Raw genomic sequence first — 18,813 nt, 5'->3', positions numbered from 1 at the left:
AGCCTTATTTTCTTTTTCTTCTATTTATTTTTTAAATATTTATGTATGTATGTATGTATGTATGAGTGTATTTGAAAGGCAACATGGAGCTGAGGGGAATGAGAGAGAGTGGGAGAGAGGGAGAGAGGGAGAGAGGGAGAGCGGGAGAGCGGGAGAGCGGGTGAGAGGGAGAGACAGAGACTTTGTCTATCCAATCACTGGTTCACTCATCAAGTGGTCGCAACAGCTAAGTCTGGGCCAGGCCAAAGCCAGCAGCTCAGAACTCCCGCTATATCTCCCACACAGGTGGCAGGGGTTCATAGTACTTGGATTATCACCTGCAACTTTCCCAGGCATGTTATCAGGGAACTGGATTGGAAGCAGAACAGCCAGGACTTGAACTGGCACTTTGATACGGGATACTGGTGGTAGCTAAATCTGGTGCATCACAACACTGGCACCTTTGTAAATTTTAGAAAAATAATAATTACATATGTATATTAATGTTTTGATTTGTGTATAGATTATAGAGAGATTCAGGCAAAATCATTAATATAACTATCACTTTTGCAGCTTCATTTTTTGTGGTGAGAATATTAAAAATTATGCTTTTAGAAACCATGAAATATATAATACATTACTATTGTCTGTATTCACTATCTAGTATAATACATTACCACAGCATGTTGCTGTAATAACAACTTCCCAGCCTCTGGTAACCACTGTTATATTCTGTATTTGTGAGTTCATCTTTTTAAGATTTCATATATAAGTGAGACCATAAAGTATTTGTCTTTCTGTGCCACACTTACTTCACTAAACAGATTCCTCTAGGATCATCCATATTGTTGTAAAGGACTGAATTTCATTTTTTTTTTTAGATTTATTTTTATCAGCTGCACTGATCTGAAGCCAGGAGCTTTCTCCGGGTCTCCCACGTGGGTGCAGGGGCCCAAGGACCTGGGCCATCTTCCACTGCTATCCCAGGCCATAGCAGAGAGCTGGATAGGAAGAGGAGTAATCAGGACTAGAACAGGCACCCATATGGGATGCCGGCGCTTCAGGCCAGGGCTTTAACCTGCTGCGCCACAGTGCCAGCCCCTGAATTTCGTTCATGAAGGCTGTATGCTATGTGTGTATGTATGTGTGTGTGAGTGTGAGACATGTTCCTTATCTATTCATCTGATGATGGACACATAGATTGATCTTGGCGATTGTGAATAATGCTGCGATGATCATGGAGTACCAAAGTCTCTTAGACATACTGATTTCAATTGCTTTAGATTTATAGCTAGAAGAAGGTTTATGACCTCATACCATAATTCTATTTTTAGTTTTTTAAAGAGATTTATTTTATTTGAAGGCAGTGTTATAGAAAGAGTTCATACATACAGACCGAGATACACACACACACACAGAGAGAGAGAGAGAGAGAGAGAGCACGAGAGAGATTACTCCCCAAATGGCTGCAATGGCCAGATCCAGGCCAGCTGATGCCAGCAGCCAGGAGCTCCATCTGGGACTTCCTCATAGGTGACAAGGGTTGAAGTACTTGGGACATCTTCTGTCGCTTTCCCAGGTGCATTGGCAGTGAGCTGTATTGGAAGTAGAGCAGCCAGGTCTTGGTCCAGTGCCCATATGGGATGCCAGCATCACAGGCAGTGGTGTATCCTGCTATGCCACAATGCTGGCCCCTATTTTTAGTTTTTCAAGGGGCATCATACTATTTTCTAAAATAGTTGTACTAAATTTACATTCCTACCAACACACGCAAGAGTTCCCTTCTCTTCACAACTTTTTCAACACTTATTGTCATTCATCTTTTTGATAATAGCTATTCTAACATGTGGAATAATATCTCATTTTGGTCTCAATTTGTATTTCCCTCATGATTAGAGATGTTGAGCATTTTTTCTTATACATGTTCACCATCAATTTTCTTTTAAGATTTATTTATTTATTAGATAGTCAGAGTTACACAGAGAGAGAAGGTGAGTCAGAGAGAGAGAGAGGTCTTCCATCTGCTGCTTCACTCCCCAATTGGCTGCAATGGCTGGAGCTGCGTTGATCCGAAGCCAGGAGCCAGGAGCTTCTTCCAGGTCTTCCACGTGGGTGCAGGGGCCCCAGGACCTAGGCCATCCTTTACTGCTCTCCCTGCTCATAGCAGAGAGCTAGATAGAAGTGGAGCAGCTGGGACTTGAACCGGTGCCCATATAGGATGCCAGCACTACAGGCGGCAGCTTTACCCACTACGCCACAGCGCTGGCCCCTTACCATCAGTTTTTTAAATACTAATATGTAAATCTCCATTTTATCTGTAAATTCTAATCACAAATAGAACATAAAATTCAAATAAAGGCAGCATTTACAATACCGACTTCAAATATTCAGGAAAAAATTTAATAAAAATATTCAATAACTATACAAATTTAGGGAATTATTGAGACAAAGACCATCTAAGTAAATAGAGAAGCATATTGAGTTTGTGCTTTGGAAATTTTTATTTTTAATAGTAAATATAACGTTAAAATTTAATGCATCATATAGAAATTCAGCATGCATTCTTCCTTTTAAGTTCAAAGTACAATGCCTTATGAATATTTGTATTATACTTTTGTGATGGAAGATGACAGCAAGAATAAGGTATGAGATTTAGATTTTATTGAATATATTTTTAATATTCCAGATTTTTGTGGCCTATTACCTTTTACTAATATTTACTCATTAAATGACATTAAACTCTCATGATATATTACCTCCATTTCACAGATGAGGAGATTAGGCTGAAGTTAAGTTATTTGTCCAAGTTTATATAGCTAGTAAAGGGCAGAGCTGTTGGCCACTCAAGGAAACTTTTTTTTTTTTGAAAAATACCTGTTCAGATTTTTACCCAGTTTTAAATTGAGTTGTTTCCTTGCTATTGAGTTGTTTGAATTCCTTATATATTTTGAATATTAGCCCTTGTCAGATGTACTCTTTGCAGATACTATCTCCTAATCCATGAGTTGTCTGATCACTACATTGTTTCCATTGAAGCACAGAAGCTTTTCACTTCAATGCACTCTCATATATCTCTTTTTGCCTTTGTTCCTGGTACTTTTGGAGTCCTATTCAAGAAATCATTGCCCAGACTGATGGCATGCAGGATTTCTTCTGTTTTCTTCTAGAAGTTTTGTAGTTCTGGATCTTTAATCCATTTTGTGTTGATTTTTGTGGGTATGAAATAAGGATCTAATTTTCTTCTTCTTTGCGTGGATGGGCTATATTCCCAACACGATTTATCGGAGAGAAAGTGTTTTCTCATTTGTGTGTTATGGGAACCTATGTTGAAAATCAATTGATAATAAATAATTGGTTTTATTTCTGAGCTTTCTTTCCTGTCCGACTGGTCAATATGCCTGTTTTTTTATGCTGTTTAATTACAGTAGCTTTGTAATATATTTTTTAAAGATTTTTTTGTTTTTATTTATTTGAAAGATAGAGTTACAGAGAGAGGCAGAGAGAAAGAGACAAAGCTCTTCCATCCGCTGGTTCACTCCCCAGATGGCCACAAAGGCCAGAGCTGCACCGATCCAAAGCCAGGAGCCAGGAGCTTCCTCCGTGTCTCCCATGTGGGTGCAGGGGCCCAAGGACTTGGGCCATCCTCTACTGCTTTTTCAGGCCATAGCAGAGAGCTGGATGGGAAGAGGAGCAGCCAGGACTAGAACCGGCATTCATATGGGATGCTGGCGCTTCAGGCCAGGGCGTTAACCCACTGTGCCACAGCGTAGGCCCCTGTAATGTATTTTGAAACCAGAGAGTGTGATACCTTTCAACTTCATGTTTTATTTCTTTTTGTTCAAGATTGCCTTGGTTATTTGAGGTCTTTTGTGGTTCCATAAGAATTTTAGGGTTGTTTTTACATTTATGTGATAAATCCCATTGGAATTTTGATAGAATTTGCACTGAATCTCTAGCTTGTTTTCAGTAGTGTGGATATTTTAACAATATTAGCCCATGAAAATTCAATATCTTTCCATTTACTTGTGTCATCTTCAATTTATCTAATCAAAGTGTTTTATAGTTTTCATTGTACAGACCTTTCACTTCCTGGATGAAATTTACTCCTAAGTATTTTATTTTTTATACTGTTGTAAATGAAATTGTTCTCTTAATTTTTTGTCAGATATTTTGTTGTTACTGTATAAAAACATTGTTGGGTTTTTGTTGTTGTTGATTTTGTACCCTACAACTGTACTGAGTTCATTTATCAATTCTGACAGTTTGCTGGTGGGCTCTTTAGAGTTTTCTATATCTCAAATCATATCATCAGCAAACAGCAAGGTTAACCTCTTCATTTCTATGTGGATGCCTTTTATTTATTTTCCTTGCCTATTGCTCTGGCTTTGACTTCTAGTACAACATTGAATAGAAGCAGTAAAAATTGGTGTTCTTGTCTTGTTCTTGATCTTAGAGGAAAACTTTTCAGCATGTCATCATTGAATATGATGTTAGCTGTGCATTTGTCATATTTGACCTCTATTGTGTTAAGGTATATTCCTTCTATTTGTAATTTGTTGAGAATTTTTTTATCATGATAGTATATTGAATTTTTATTTTTTTAAATTGCAGAAAAAATATTGGAGGGAGGGAGGGAGAGAGAAAGAGAGGGAGAGAAGGGGAGGAAATGAGAGAGAGAGAGAGAGAGAGAGAGAGTCAGTCTTCCATCTGCTGTGTGCACTCCCCAAATGGCTGCAACTGCTGGAGCTGGGCCAATCCAAAGCCAGGAGCCAGGAGCTTCTTCTGGGTCTCCCATGCAGATACAGGGGCCCAAGGACTGGGGCCATCTTCTACTGCTTTGCCAGGCCATCAGCAGGAAGCTGGATCAGAAGTAGAGCAGCCAGGACTTGACCTGGTGCCCATATAGGATGCTGGCACGGCAGGTGGCAGCTTAACCTGCTATGCCACAGCCCTGGCCCCAAAATTTACCTTTTAATTTTTGCTTTGATAAGTGACTGTTAAGGAGCATGTTGTTTAGATTCTGCATATTTGTGAGTTTTCCAAGATTATTCTTATTATTGCTTTCTAGTTTCATGCTATTGTGTGCAGAAAAGATACTTGATTTGAATATTAAATTTTTAAACTTGTTTTGTGTCTTAACATATGATTTATTGTAGAGAATGTTCCAAATGCACTTGAGAAGAATGTGTATTCTATTATTGAATAAAATGTTTTATAAATATATTTTATGTCTATTTATTCTAAAGTATAGTTGAAGTCTAATGTTTCATTATTGTTTTTTTTTAAATATTTGTGAGGCAGAGAGACAGATTTTCAGAGATAGCTCCCCTGCACTGGTTCATTCTCCAAGTGCCTGCAACAGCTGAGGCCAACGCTGAGAGCTGGAAACTCAATCATGCTTTCCATGTAGATGGCAGGAACTCAATTACTTGAGCCAATGCTATTCATAGTGTGTGTTAGTAGGACCCTGGACTCAGAAGCCAGAATTGGATATGAAACCCAGGTATTCATAGTCTGAGCATGTTAAGTAATAGGCTAAACACTTGCCCCTTCTTATTTGTTTTCTAACTAGATGATCTGTCCAGTGTTAAAAATGGAGTATTGGAGTATCCTACTGTTGCTGCATTGGAGTCCATCACTTTACATCTGCTAATGTTTGCATTATAGTTTTAATTGTTCTAATGTTGGGGAGTTATGTATATATTTATAATTGTTATAAGTTCTTGTTGAATTGGTACCCCTTATTATTCTATAATGATTTATGTGGTCTCTTTTAAAGTTTTTGTCTTAAATTCTCATTTTGTCTTATATAAACAAAACTACCCCCAATCTTTTTTTTTCCAACTGCTTGCAATTTCTTTTTCCATCCCTTCCTTTTCAATCTGTGTCATGAGAGGTGAAGAGAATTTCTTGTAGGCAACATATTCTTGAGTCTTTTTAAAAATCCATCTAGCCACTTGATGACTTTTGAGTAAATAATTTAATCCATTTATTTTCAAAGTACTGATGCTTCTTGACTTACAGTGGGCCTACACCCATCTTACATTGAAAATATCATAAGTCAAAAGTGCATTTAATATTCCTTACAAAACTACAGCTTAGCAGTGTAGTGTGCTGTCTAGTTGTGGCTGTTTATACTCATGATTGGGTGGCTGATTGGGAGCAGCCACTCACCGCTGCTGCCACCAAGTGTGAGAGAGTATCATCCTGCATGTTGCTAGCCCAGGAAATGATCAATATTGAAAATTTTGAATATCTATGAATGTATATCGCATTTCATACCATTGTAAACTTAAAAAGTTGTTAAGCCATTTTAAATTGGGGACTATCTGTAATTATTGGTAAGTAAGGACTTACTATCGCTATTTTTGTTCATTGTTTTCGGTTCACCTATAGATTCTTTCTTCCTCTCTTCCTCTCTTGCCATCTTCCTTTGTGGTTTGATGATTTTCTTTTTTTTTTCCTTTTTTTTAAATTTTTTTTATTTGACAGGTAGAGTTATAGACAGTGAGAGGGAGAGACAGAGAGAAAGGTCTTCCTTCCGTTGGTTCACTCCACAAATGGCCACTACGGCCAGCGCTGTGCTGATCCAAAGTCAGGAGCCAGGTCCTTCTTCCTGGTCTCCTATGTGGGGGCAGGGGCCCAAGGACTTGGGCCATCCTCCACTGCCCTCCCGGGCCACAGCAGAGAGCTAGACTGGAAGAGGAGCAGCTGGGACTAGAACCTGGCGTCCATATGGGCTGCTGGTGCCGCAGGCAGAGGATTAGCCAAGTGCTGGATAGATTTTTTTGCTCTATGCCCTGCTTCTTTTTCCTCTTTGCTTCTTGAATCTGTGGTTTGATTTTTTATGATTAATTTTCAGAAATGCTGTCATTATTACTACAAATATTTCCTCTTTTCCTGGTTATTTTTCCTCTCCTAATAATCCCATCACATATATGTCCCACAGTTCTCAGATATTCTGTTCTTTTTCTTTTTTTTTTTCTTTGCATTTCTGTTTTGGAACTTTTATTGAGAGATCTTCAGACGCATTGATTGCTTCCTCAGCTGTGCGCAGTCTACTGATGAGTTCATCAAACACATTCTTCACTTCTCTTATGGTGTTTTAGTTTCTAGAGTTTGTTTTTGATTCTTAGAGTTTTCATCTCTCCTTATATTTTCTATCTCCTATTTTATGTTGTCATTTTATTTATTATATCCCTTAGCATATGAATCATAGTTGTTTTAAATTGCTAGATTGATAGTTCCAACATCTCTGTCATATCTGACTCTCATTCTGATATTTGCTGTGCCTCTGCAAACTGTTTTCTGTCTTCCAGTATACCTTTTAATTATTTGTTGCAAGCCAGACATGATAAAATGGATAAAAGGGGCTGAAGTACACAGCTCTTTAGTGTGACATGTTATGTTTTATCTGCTTCTGTTTACCATTTGTTGTAACTGTAGGTGATAAAAGTTAAATTTCTTCCTGGTTTCCTTGTTTTTATCTCTTTTGAGACTTCTTAAATATTTATCATCTGAGAAGCATAGTTCTTTTAGTCATATTTCCTTGTTATTATAAGGAAGCTCTTCTGATGTAGAGATAAGATGGTGGGAGGGGTGTGTCAGTCCTCCTGTGATTATGAGCTTGTCTTTTAGTGAGATGTGCCGTTGCCCTGTGATCTCTCAGTTTTGTTTTGATTTTCCCCACCTAGCTGGGTCTAGAGTTGACTATTTCCCTTCACCTAGGTAATTTAGTTTCTGATAAGACTGTAGTAAGTTGGGGGTTGGGAAAAATAGTTTCTCTTTAGGGTAGGCCTTACTAAAGAGAAGAGAAGGCTCAAGGATGTGCTTTAAAATGGCTACTTGCTTGCCTTCTGTCCCTCCTTGAAGCATGGAAGGGATTTCTCAGATTTTTATTGTGAGAATCTAAAAGAGCTCTTGAAGCTAAAATTTACAATAGTGTGGGAATCCCCCAAGGCTATACCATTCCCCTGGAATTTTTAACCCTCAAATTTATATGTATTGAGCCACTAACAGTTTGTCAATTATGAATTAGGTTTTCCTCTTGGGGCAACTGGTTCCCAAGGGGTTTTCTGCTCCCTTGCTTCTGCTCCAGTGTGTTTTGATTCTCTGTATTTTCTGTTTCCTCAGCTTTGGGGGCAGTAGTTTGGTGTATGACCTCAGTTTGCTGATGGATCAAGGGAGAGTTGACTTTCAGTTTATTCAGCTTTTTTCTTCTGTGAATGGACAGATGACTTACAAGGTCCTCACATGCCAGACCAGAATGCAAGGGAAACACCAGAAAACTCAATTTTGTAATGTTCTGGTTTCTTGAAAACTGGAAAGAGTAACCAGCTTTTAAAAAGTCCCAAGTTTTCAATTCTGCAAATATTTTGTTGAAATAATGTTTATTGCGGAGTTATCAAAAGTGATATATCCATTACTCAAGTTAAATCTTATCAGCGTCTTACACATACACAATGAGACACAATGGGATCATGTACTTTTCCTTTGAAAGGTCGTAAATATTAACTTTTCTTTCTTATTTACTTTTCTCAATAGATCCCAAATGCCCAGGAGATGTCGATTTTCATAATAGTGACTGGGACATTAAGACAATCACCAGCTCCTTGAAATTCTACCTCAGGTATGCCTGCTTTAATTTGGGACTTTGATTTTCATGCTTGATTAAATGATTCTGAGTGCTGATTGGAATTAATATGGTCATAGTTTCAGGAGGTTAAGTATGATTGGTAAAGAAAAAGAATGAAGAGAATTTCTGTTGAAGAAGAATTCATTGTCAGACTTTTAATGAATCTGAGAATTTAAGCAAAAGGAGCATATAAATTATTATTGAAAAAATCTTTTAAGCTATTTTAAAAATCATGCATTTGAAATATTTGAAGGTTTGCGCTTTAAAGATAGATTGTCATAATGGGTTCACTAAGTAAAATCATGACTTTTTACAATTCAGCATTGTTAACATGTTTTAGTGGATTACAAAAATTTGGAGACATCAAATTGCATTTGGAAAAAAATATCATGTGTTGGAGTGTGTATGTGTTTGTGATATCATGCCTTAATCTATATAATGGAAATAAAGACAAGAAAACACAACCATAAAAAATTTTGGAGGTAAATGAAGTGGCAGCAGTATGAAAAAAGTTAACATACCAGAAAATTTGGGGATGCACAATGATGATGAATGTATTGTTCAGTTTGTTGGTAAAATTTTATATTATGAAAAAAATGTTTGAGGCATATATTACATATATATACACACACAATGTGCATATTTTATACCCATTCATTTCTTAGCATTTTCTGTGTCCCATAGTAGATACCATATTTTGTATAAAAATGTCTTATTTTCAACTGATGTGCTCTTTAGGCATTAAGATACTTAAACTCAATATTACTAATCTAAAAATAGATTGAGTCTCAGATATTACTGTTAAACAGCTTTCTGCTATAGTATTATCTTAGTTTTATGTAAACACGAATGTTCTTTTTACTGGTAGTATTCATGATGCGTTTGCTAAAGAACAAAGGAACAATTATTAGAGGGTTTATTCTTTGCCAGGCCCTGTGCTAGTTGCTCACATAGACAGTACTATTGTCTCTTCTCTCCTAATAACTGTACTGTAGGTGCCATTATACAGATGAGGAAACTGAGATGCACCTCTTGTCCCACTAAGTAATATCCGTAGTCACAGCTAGTATTATTTGAACCTAACTGTCTCTGACATCTTCTTCCCCTACATCCAAGGACTGTGGACTTTGCTTGGGCAATTTAGTGAAGACAGGGAACAATTTAGAAGACTCAGGGTAATGAGAATTGTGGGAGCAAGTGATTCTATGTCTCTGGTCTCCTTCAGAGGAGTAAAAAAATTCAAATATGTATATAAGTTAAGGCCTTTCTCACATTACTTCATTCGTACCTCATCTTGTAATAAACAAGGTAGACCTTTTGTGAAAGGAAGATTGTGCCCAAAACTGTGAGTGGGCAACATCCCCAATAAGGGATGCTTTTCCCTGAGATACTCATACGTGGAGCTTGGCTGTAAACTGACAGTCAACACTTTAGATTTCTCTGGGATGTCAGTGTTTTCAGAGTGGGTGTCCATTTGTGTTTTAAGTACCTAAATCACTCCTTGTCTTCAACATTTCCAGAAAGTACTCAAAAAATCATCTCCTCTGTCTCCTGCCTCTTTAACCTTTCTCAGTAAGCTGAATCTTGGGGTAAGCCTTTAACCTAAATGGTTAAGATGGCAGTTAAGATGCCTGAATTCCACACTGGTATATCTGGGTTTGATTCCTGACTCAAACTCCTACTCTAGCTTACTCTAGCTTCCTGCTAATGTAGACTAATGCTGATACGGGAGGTAACAATAATTGTTCAAGTAGTCAGGTTCCTGCCAGCCACTTGGGAGACCTGGATTCAGTTCCCAGCTCCCAAACTTTGGCATGGCCCAGCTTTGGTTGTTACGGGAATTTGCAATGAACCACTGGCTAGAGATCCATCTCTCTCTCTCTCTCTCTCTCTCTGCCTCTGAAATAAGAAAATAAATAAATATTCAAATAAAAACTGGTTCTTTTCTCTCTGTATATAAATATGCCCCAGAATTGCATACCTCTAAATCACTAAATCATTCAATAAAAATTTCCTGAGTACCAACCTCCTTTATGCCAAACTGGATGCTAAGCAGTAGGCATGTAGTTGTAAGGAGATATAGTCTCTGACTTTAAAGAAATTATGGTCTAATAGGGACTGGGGTGGGGGTATGAACAGAAAGAGGACAATAACCTTACAGATGTAACAAAATGTAATAAATGATCCGAAGGAAAGGTATAACGTGGTATGAGTACATTTAATAGGAAGACCTAACCTGGTGGAATATTGAATAAAGAGAATGAGGGGGAGCTCTGTAGAAGCCACATCGTGCTGGACCTAATTGACTTATTAAAAATGAGGGTCTGAATTTTTTTTTTTTTTGACAGGCAGAGTGGACAGTGAGAGAGAGAGACAAAGAGAAAGGTCTTCCTTTTTCCATTGGTTCACCCCGCAATGGCTGCTGCGGCCAGCGCACCATGCTGATCCAAAGCCAGGAGCCAGGTGCTTCTCCTGGTCTCCCACACGGGTGCAGGGCCCAAGGACTTGGGTCATCCTCCACTGCACTGCCAGGACACAGCAGAGAGCTGGACTGGAAGAGGAGCAACTGGGACAGAATCCGGCGCCCTGACCGGGACTAGAACCCGGTGTGCCGGCGCCGCAGGTGGAGGATTAGCCTAGTGAGCCGCGGTGCTGGCCTGAATTTGTCTTAAAAAGAGTGAAAATATATTGAAGGATTTTAAGCAGCATATTACATGATATGATTTGTGTTTTTCGGCCAGCGCCACGGCTCACTAGGCTAATCCTCCGCCTGCGGCGCCGGCACACCGGGTTCTAGTCCCGGTCGGGGCGCCGGATTCTGTCCTGGTTGCTCCTCTTCCAGTCCAGCTCTCTGCTGTGTCCCGGGAGTGCAGTGGAGGATGGCTCAGGTGCTTGGGCCCTGCACCCGTGTGGGAGACCAGGAGAAGCACCTGGCTCCTGGCTTCAGATCGGCGCTGTGCACTGGCTGCAGCGCACCGTTCCTAGCGGCCATTAGGGGAGTGAACCAACGGAAAGGAAGACCTTTCTTTCTGTCTCTCTCTCACACTGTGCACCTCTGCCTGTCAAAAAAAAATGATTTGTGTTTTTCATTAAAATGGTATAGAGATTAGATTAGAGGAACACAAAACAGAGGTAAAAGGCAATGAGCAGGCTGTTGGTTTTGTGCAGGCAAGAGATGATGTTCGCGCTTAGACTCATGGTTAACAATGGAGATTGGTAGAAATAAACATATTGAGGACATATAGGAAGTGATATTGATGAATTGGGTTTGAGAAAGAGGGAGAGAAATGAAGGGTTGACATTCTTGTTTGTGGCTCATATAACCAAATGACAGTCATGAATTTATAGATTTGAGAAACATGAGAAGACTACATTTGATGGAGACAGTAAGTTGAGTTTTGAATAAGTCAACTTTGGCTGCCTTTTTAAAAAATATTTATTTTATTTATTTGAAAGACAGTTATAGAGAGAGGTAGAGCCAGAGAGGGGAGGAGGGTTTCCATCTGCTGGTTCACTCCCCAAATGACCACAATGGCCAGAGCTGAGATGATCCAAAGCCAGGAGTCAGGATCTTTTTCTGGGTCTCCCACATGGGTACAGGGGCCCAGGCACTTGGGCCATCTTCTACTGCTTTCCCAGGCCATAGCAGAGAGTTGGATCAGAATTGGAGCAGCCAGGACTCGAACCGGTGCCCATGTGGGATACCGATGCTGCAGGCCAGGGCTTTAACCCAATGCACCACAGTGCCGGCCCCTTGGCTGCCTTTGAAGAAATTAGGAGACTATGATAAGCAGGTAATTGGATATATAGGTCTGAAACTCAGTGATGAGTTCTGGGCTTGAGATAAAATCTTGGGGTTTATTGACCATATAGGTGATTTGAGCCCAGAGCTCAGGTAAGATTGTCTAGTGAGATACTTCACTCCTTCTCAAGTAAGCATTTGTAACAAGACATATACTCCCTGCCTGTACTTGTTAATTGCTCCCCCACGCCTTTGCTGTTTACTCTTATCTCATTGTAAACTGACTCTCACTCCTTTTGTTCCCTTGAACTGCTCTTACCAAGGTCACCACTGACTCCCTCAATGTTGCACACAAAGAGAAATTGTCAGTCTTTACCTTGCTTGACCTTTTTTTGCAGCATTTGAAACTGTTACCAAGCCATCCAGGAAACTTTGTCCTCTTGGGTTTTGCTTATCACTTGTTTTGGTTTTTCTCTTACCTCTTTAGCCACTTTCTGCAGTGCCCTTTATGGGCTGTCTGCTTGGCATTTGCTAGAGCATCATTCTCTTGTCACCAAACTACAGGGAAGGAAAACTCATGTATTTACACGGGCCAGGAAATGCAAATAAATGGAGGAGACTATTTTCATATTAAACACATCACATATTGGACCTGTAGTTACACGGCAGACCTTTGTTTATATATAAACAGTAGAATTCGTTATTTCCACGGATAACCACGTTGGACCAGTGGAGCTAGATCTACCCATTTCTCAGCAGAGGTGAGACCTATCCATTTTTGTAGGGAATATCTGATTTTTCATATCTTGGTCACTGGTTCAATTCCATTTCATTTTTAAATGCTGTGCTGGACAAACAAGAAATGCCATAAGGTCTCATGAAGCCATTTGCCTGCCAGTTTGGCCCATTTCTGCCAAAGCAGTGTCACCTCTTCTCATGGTTTTTACCACCCTTCTAATTTCATAATTCACATATCTGATTTTCAGAACTAGAAGGGCCCTGCACCTACTTTTGTTTCCCTTGTAGATTTATTTATTTACTTGAAAGGCAGATTTACAGAAACCAATACAGAAAGAAAGAGGTCATCCATCTGTTGGTGCACTCCCCAAGTAGCTGTAATGGCTGGGGCTAGACCAGGCCAACGCCTGGAGCCTTCATCTCCATACAGTTCTGCCACATGAGTGCAGAAGCTCCAGTACTCAGGCCATCTTCCACTGCTTTCCCAGGCACATTAGCAGAGAGCTAGTTTGGAAGTGGAACAGCCAGGACTTGAATTGGTACTCGTATGGGATGCCAGCATTGCAGGCTACAGCTTAATCCGCTGCACCACGGTGCCGGCCCCATCCATTTCTTCATAGTCGTCTCTCCTTCTGAACCCTGAGACCCTCTGATTGAGCATCTCTACTTCCCTCCTAGTCATTTCACCTAAGCCAGTTCACTTTGTCCCTTCCTGTCATACCCATTCAGTGAGGCAATTCTGTCTTTAGCATCTTTTTTTTTTTAATTTTTTAATTTTTTTATTTTTTGACAGGCGGAGTGGACAGTGAGAGAGACAGAGAGAAAGGTCTTCCTTTGCCGTTGGTTCACCCTCCAATGGCCGCCGTGGCCAGCACACTGCGGCCAGCGCACCACGCTGATCCGATGGCAGGAGCCAGGTACTTATCCCTGGTCTCCCATGGGGTGCAGGGCCCAAGCACTTGGGCCATCCTCCACTGCACTCCCTGGCCACAGCAGAGAGCTGGCCTGGAAGAGGGGCAACCGGGACAGAATCCGGCGCCCTGACCGGGACTAGAACCCGGTGTGCTGGTACCGCAAGGCGGAGGATTAGCCTAGTGAGCTGCGGCGCCAGCCCTTTAGCATCTTTAAAAGCATTCTATTCACCTTTTCTTTCTATCTCTGTGTCCGCTATTTCTGTTTAGGTCTTTATTTCATCTCTTGTCTGGATTACAACAGCAGTAACCGAGGCAGACAGTATAGCATAGTGACCATATAGCGTGGACTCTGGATATAGACTACCTGACCCTGCCACTTATTAGCTGTTTAATCTTGGATGAGTTTTTAGATTCTACTGTGCCTCAGTTTCCTCATCTTTAAAGTAGAGATAACAATTTCCATGAAGTTTATATGAAGTTATGCATGTGAATCACTTAGAACAATACAGTGTGCTATGATTATCATTAGTAGTAGTACTAGTAGTAGTAGTAGTAGTAGTAGATTACTTCCATCCTCTGAGCCACCTGCCATATACTTTTATGTTATTATCACACTTGTCCCACTGCATTGTAGGTTTTATATATGGGATCTGCTTTGACTAGACTTAATAATGGAAGTGTGGGCTATGTCATACTCATCTGTGGATTCTCAATACCTGACAATGTCGGGCACAAGTAGGTGTCCAGTCAATGTTTCTTGACTAAATGTATTTGATCCTCATTTTTCTCTTCCGTTAAATGGGAATTTGAATAATGGCTCTACCTCACCAAATACGAGGACAGAAGCAAAAGCACTTTGGAAATTCTAAGAACTATCAAATTGTAAGGGATCCATGGTAGTGTTCAGAGCGGAATCAATTTAGAATTTTGCAGAACTGGTTTGTGCCTCCTTTCACTTCTGGAAGCTAATTGGAGACCTTGCTAGAAGCGTCAGCCCATACCTTCGCAGATGTTATGTTGAATTACTAGCAACTTGGATTCTCCTGACAAAACATCAAGTGATGAGAAAAATGTATGTAGTCACAGTAAGCTGTGGGGCTCAGAAGCTTCAGCCTCACTGCCCACAGATCTGAGGATCCAAGGCCTGGCTACTCCTTCCCAAAAGGAACTTACAGTCTTCATTAATTTCAGGAATCTTTCTGAACCTGTCATGACCTATAGGCTTCACAAAGAGCTGGTCTCTGCTGCCAGTAAGTATCGATGTTACTAGTTAATTGTGTTGTTCTGGTTTCTTAGTAAGGTTTATAGCAATAAGCCTAGCATGCTGCCGGAGGGAAAGTGATTGAGGGCAAAAACCCCAAAACGCATACACAGATTTTGCCCACTTCCAAAGGAGCATATGCTTGCTTTCTGTCTTAACTCAAGAGTTGTATGATTTTTTGCAAGTCATGTTAGTTGAGTGGGTTGGAGCAAATTGGCCAAGTTGAGAGATGTGACAGGTATAAAGACTGTATTACCTCTCCCATCAGAACAAGAGCAATGGCTCCTATTACCCCAGGGACAGAGCAAAATGATCACATTATAGTCACTATTTCAGCTTCCTTCAGTGCTTTGCCTTTTCAATTGCATTTCCATTGTGTTGTAAATCAATGCTCCTAATCCATTAGTTTGCACTAACAGTTGAAAAATCACATTTTCCACCTGAGAAAACTGAGGGTGAGGATGGAAGGCTACATGGAAAATAGGGTGTATTGAATCACCCCAAAAGCTGGCAACTGAGGAAGCATTAGAAGTTTTGACTGAGGCCACTGTCTGAGTGTCCGTCCCTACCCCTACATGACCCACATCCTGCCTTATGCCCCTGTGGTGTGCAGGAAAATATTCGGGGGACTTGACCTCATCCTGGGTCTTTGCTGAGGCAAGGGAACTTTGGTCTTTACTTCTGGGCTCTCTCAATGGTTTTTCACAGGAAACCGGAAGTAGGAGTGTATACTGCTCTGTGCGAGGAAGGTGGGTGGGAAAAAGTTTCCAGCTGGAAGTTTACATGTGGGACTTTAGGACAAAACTGTCCCTGGAATTTTTACTTCCTTGGAGATAGCTTGTTGTCATTTTTTTCTCATCTTTTTCTTGCCATCTCTTGCCTTTCATCCTGTTATGCCTATTCATGGTACTTCATCAAGGTCATGGGAAAATGGAGTTAAATATAAGCTTATTTTGGCACAAAAAATTTGAAATCCATGAATAGTATTTTTATAATACACATTTTACATTAGCTTTTTGAGGACCCCTTGCATTTCTTTGTTCTGTTTTTCCTCTTTGCCTTTTGTTCAATCTTTGTTTCTTGTTCTCTCTGACATTGTGTTTCTGCCTATTTATCTCCCTATCTCTTTCCATTTTTTTTGACACTCTCTGTGTCGATTTTTATTTCATCTCAATGTGTGTGTGTGTGTGTGTGTGTGCATATCCATATGAGAGTTTGTTCAATCCAGTTGCCCAGAGAACCAAACCATCCTTCTTGCTGTTCTCTCTCAGAGTCTGATAACCTGGACTACCGGCTGGGAGCCATCCATTCCCTGGTATATAAGCTACCAGAAAAGAACCGAGAGATGCTAGAACTTCTGATAAGACACTTGGTCAAGTAAGTAACTGATGGGTGTTCAGAAAGAGTTCCTAATGGAGGACTGGCCTGCTAGTAGTACTGTGGAGAGAGTATCTCCCAGCTTCTTAAGTTCCAGCCCCCACCTGCATCCATAATATGCTGCATACGGTGTGAGGAGGATGAATGTGCTTTGATTCCTGTGTATCAAAGAGTCATACATTAGATTGTCTTGGTTGAAACGTTTACCCTTCATGGCTAGAGTGGGCTGAAAGCAGCCTTTGCTGTCAGATAAACCTGGTTTTAAATCCTAGCTCCACAACTTACCTAACTGTATAATCTGAGGCAAACCTCTTTGAGTCTCTGTTTGGTCATCTGTACAACACAAATCCTTGTATTAATGAAGAACTGTCATGTGGCTTGGAATGAATGCAGGTAAAATGCATTGCACATAGGTGGCCCTCAAGAAATGGGAGTTGGTAAGATTCTGATCAACTTGCTGCCCTGGTGTGGCAGACAGAAACAGCAGTATTCCAAAGAGCAGGAAGCAAACGCTATCTCCAGCAGTAGGCAAACCTGTTTTCTAGTTCCAGTTCTGCTACTGGCACACTTGGTGATTATGGGTAGATTGCTTTCCAGGCCTCTCGTGATAGATTAAATGGAAAGGAAATGTGAAAGTAAGTTGAGAAAAATTGTAATGCATTTTAAGTATATCTATTTATATGTAAAATATATATAATATATGTATATTCCTCACAAATAAATGTGTCAGCACTCAAAAAGTATAGTTAAGATCCATTTTAACCCCATTTGGAGAGGATCTTAAATGCTTAACATTAATGCCGTTAGAGAAGGTAAGGCTCCAGGCTAATGGTCCTCTTGGCCTCCCTCTGTGACAAATCCAGAGACTCTTGCCTTTGTGAAGCTCGGGTTTTTCTGTGATCTGAGGTATCCCAAGATCTGATACACCTCTGACTTTAACACTTCCATAGCAAGTCAGCATTATAGATACAGATATGTTAGTGATCCAAATTCACAACAAAAGGGACTTTTATATTTATTGCTACTGTTTGCAATTTGGGCTAATAGAGAACATTACAAGGCCTTTTCTCTCAAGAAAGTACTTTGTGATGATCTCAGTGAAAGTACAAAATTCATCAAAGCAGCCGTTTATATGTTGATTTGAAGTTACCCTAGGAGAAAGAGACTTTGGGGTCAAGTTCCAGGTCTGAAACAAATTTTCTGTGTGACCTGAAGAAAGCCCCTCTCTTGCTCTGGGCCTCAGTTTGTCATTTGTAACGTGAGGGGAGTGGACCTAGTGTTCAAAGGGCTGTTTCAGCTCTGACTTTCTAGGAGTCTCAATAGACCATAGGAGCCAAAGATTTAATTGAGTTTGTGCCTATAAGCAGAGAATGACAGTGTTCCTGTCTTCATCTAATCAGGGTGCCTGCCTCATCTAATCATTAAGCACTTGGCTTACTTCAAGAATCTTGGTCTTCAAAATGCTTAAAACAAAAGGAGATACAAACAGATGGATCACAGAAATAGAAAGGCAAATACACTTAAACATATGACAGAATGCTCAAGCACACTCAGCATAAGAAAACTGTAAAACCTACACTGAGTTACCATTTATTTATTTATTTTTAAAAATTATTTATTTGAAAGAGTTACAGAGAGAGAGAGAGAGACAAACAGACAGACACAGAGAGAGAGAGAATCTACTGGTTCACTCCCCAGATAGCTACACAGTAAGGGCTGGACCAGGCTGAAGGCTGCAGCCAGAAGCTTCTTCCAGGTCTCCCACATGAGTGGTAAGGACCTAAGCACTTGGTTCATCTTCTGCTGCTTTTTATAGGCCCTCAGCAGGGAGCTGGATCAGAAGTGGAGCAGCCAGGACACACACCAGTGCCCACATGGGATGCGGGCGTCATTGGCAGTGGCTTTACCCACTATGCCGCAATGCTGGCCCCAAGAACTACCACTTATTAACAGATCCTAATGCTTGGCCACATTCTCCACTGAGAGGATCTGGAGAAGTAGGCTCTCTAATATATTGCTGGTGTGCAGGCAGTGTAGCCCCAGAGGTGAGAAACCTAGAATATCTAACAAACCTGCATATTCAGTTACTCTTTGACTCAGTAAACCCACCTTTTAGGTCTCTACTCTAAACATGCCTCCAAAAATACAAAACAACATACTCTTATGT

The 18,813-nt window shown here is 40.3% G+C and overlaps 1 protein-coding gene across 3 annotated transcripts in view; it reads left to right on the top strand.

Annotated features, from left to right (window-relative positions):
• Positions 1-18,813, top strand: part of OPHN1 (oligophrenin 1) — a 360,994-nt gene that overhangs the window by 276,652 nt on the left and 65,529 nt on the right. For all 3 annotated transcript variants that reach the window (XM_051827157.3, XM_089324107.1, XM_089324108.1), the window contains 3 exons: positions 8,524-8,608; positions 15,200-15,258; positions 16,541-16,646. In XM_051827157.3, coding sequence (XP_051683117.3) covers positions 8,524-8,608; positions 15,200-15,258; positions 16,541-16,646 — 250 coding nt within the window. The remainder of the gene's footprint in view (positions 1-8,523; positions 8,609-15,199; positions 15,259-16,540; positions 16,647-18,813) is intronic.

This window comes from Oryctolagus cuniculus, chromosome X (assembly GCF_051225735.1).
Source record: "Oryctolagus cuniculus isolate XC-2025 breed Fujian yellow rabbit chromosome X, ASM5122573v1, whole genome shotgun sequence".
Lineage (NCBI taxonomy): Eukaryota > Metazoa > Chordata > Mammalia > Lagomorpha > Leporidae > Oryctolagus > Oryctolagus cuniculus.
Note: the sequence above shows the minus strand (reverse complement) of the source record. Positions and strands in the feature narration are given on the sequence as shown.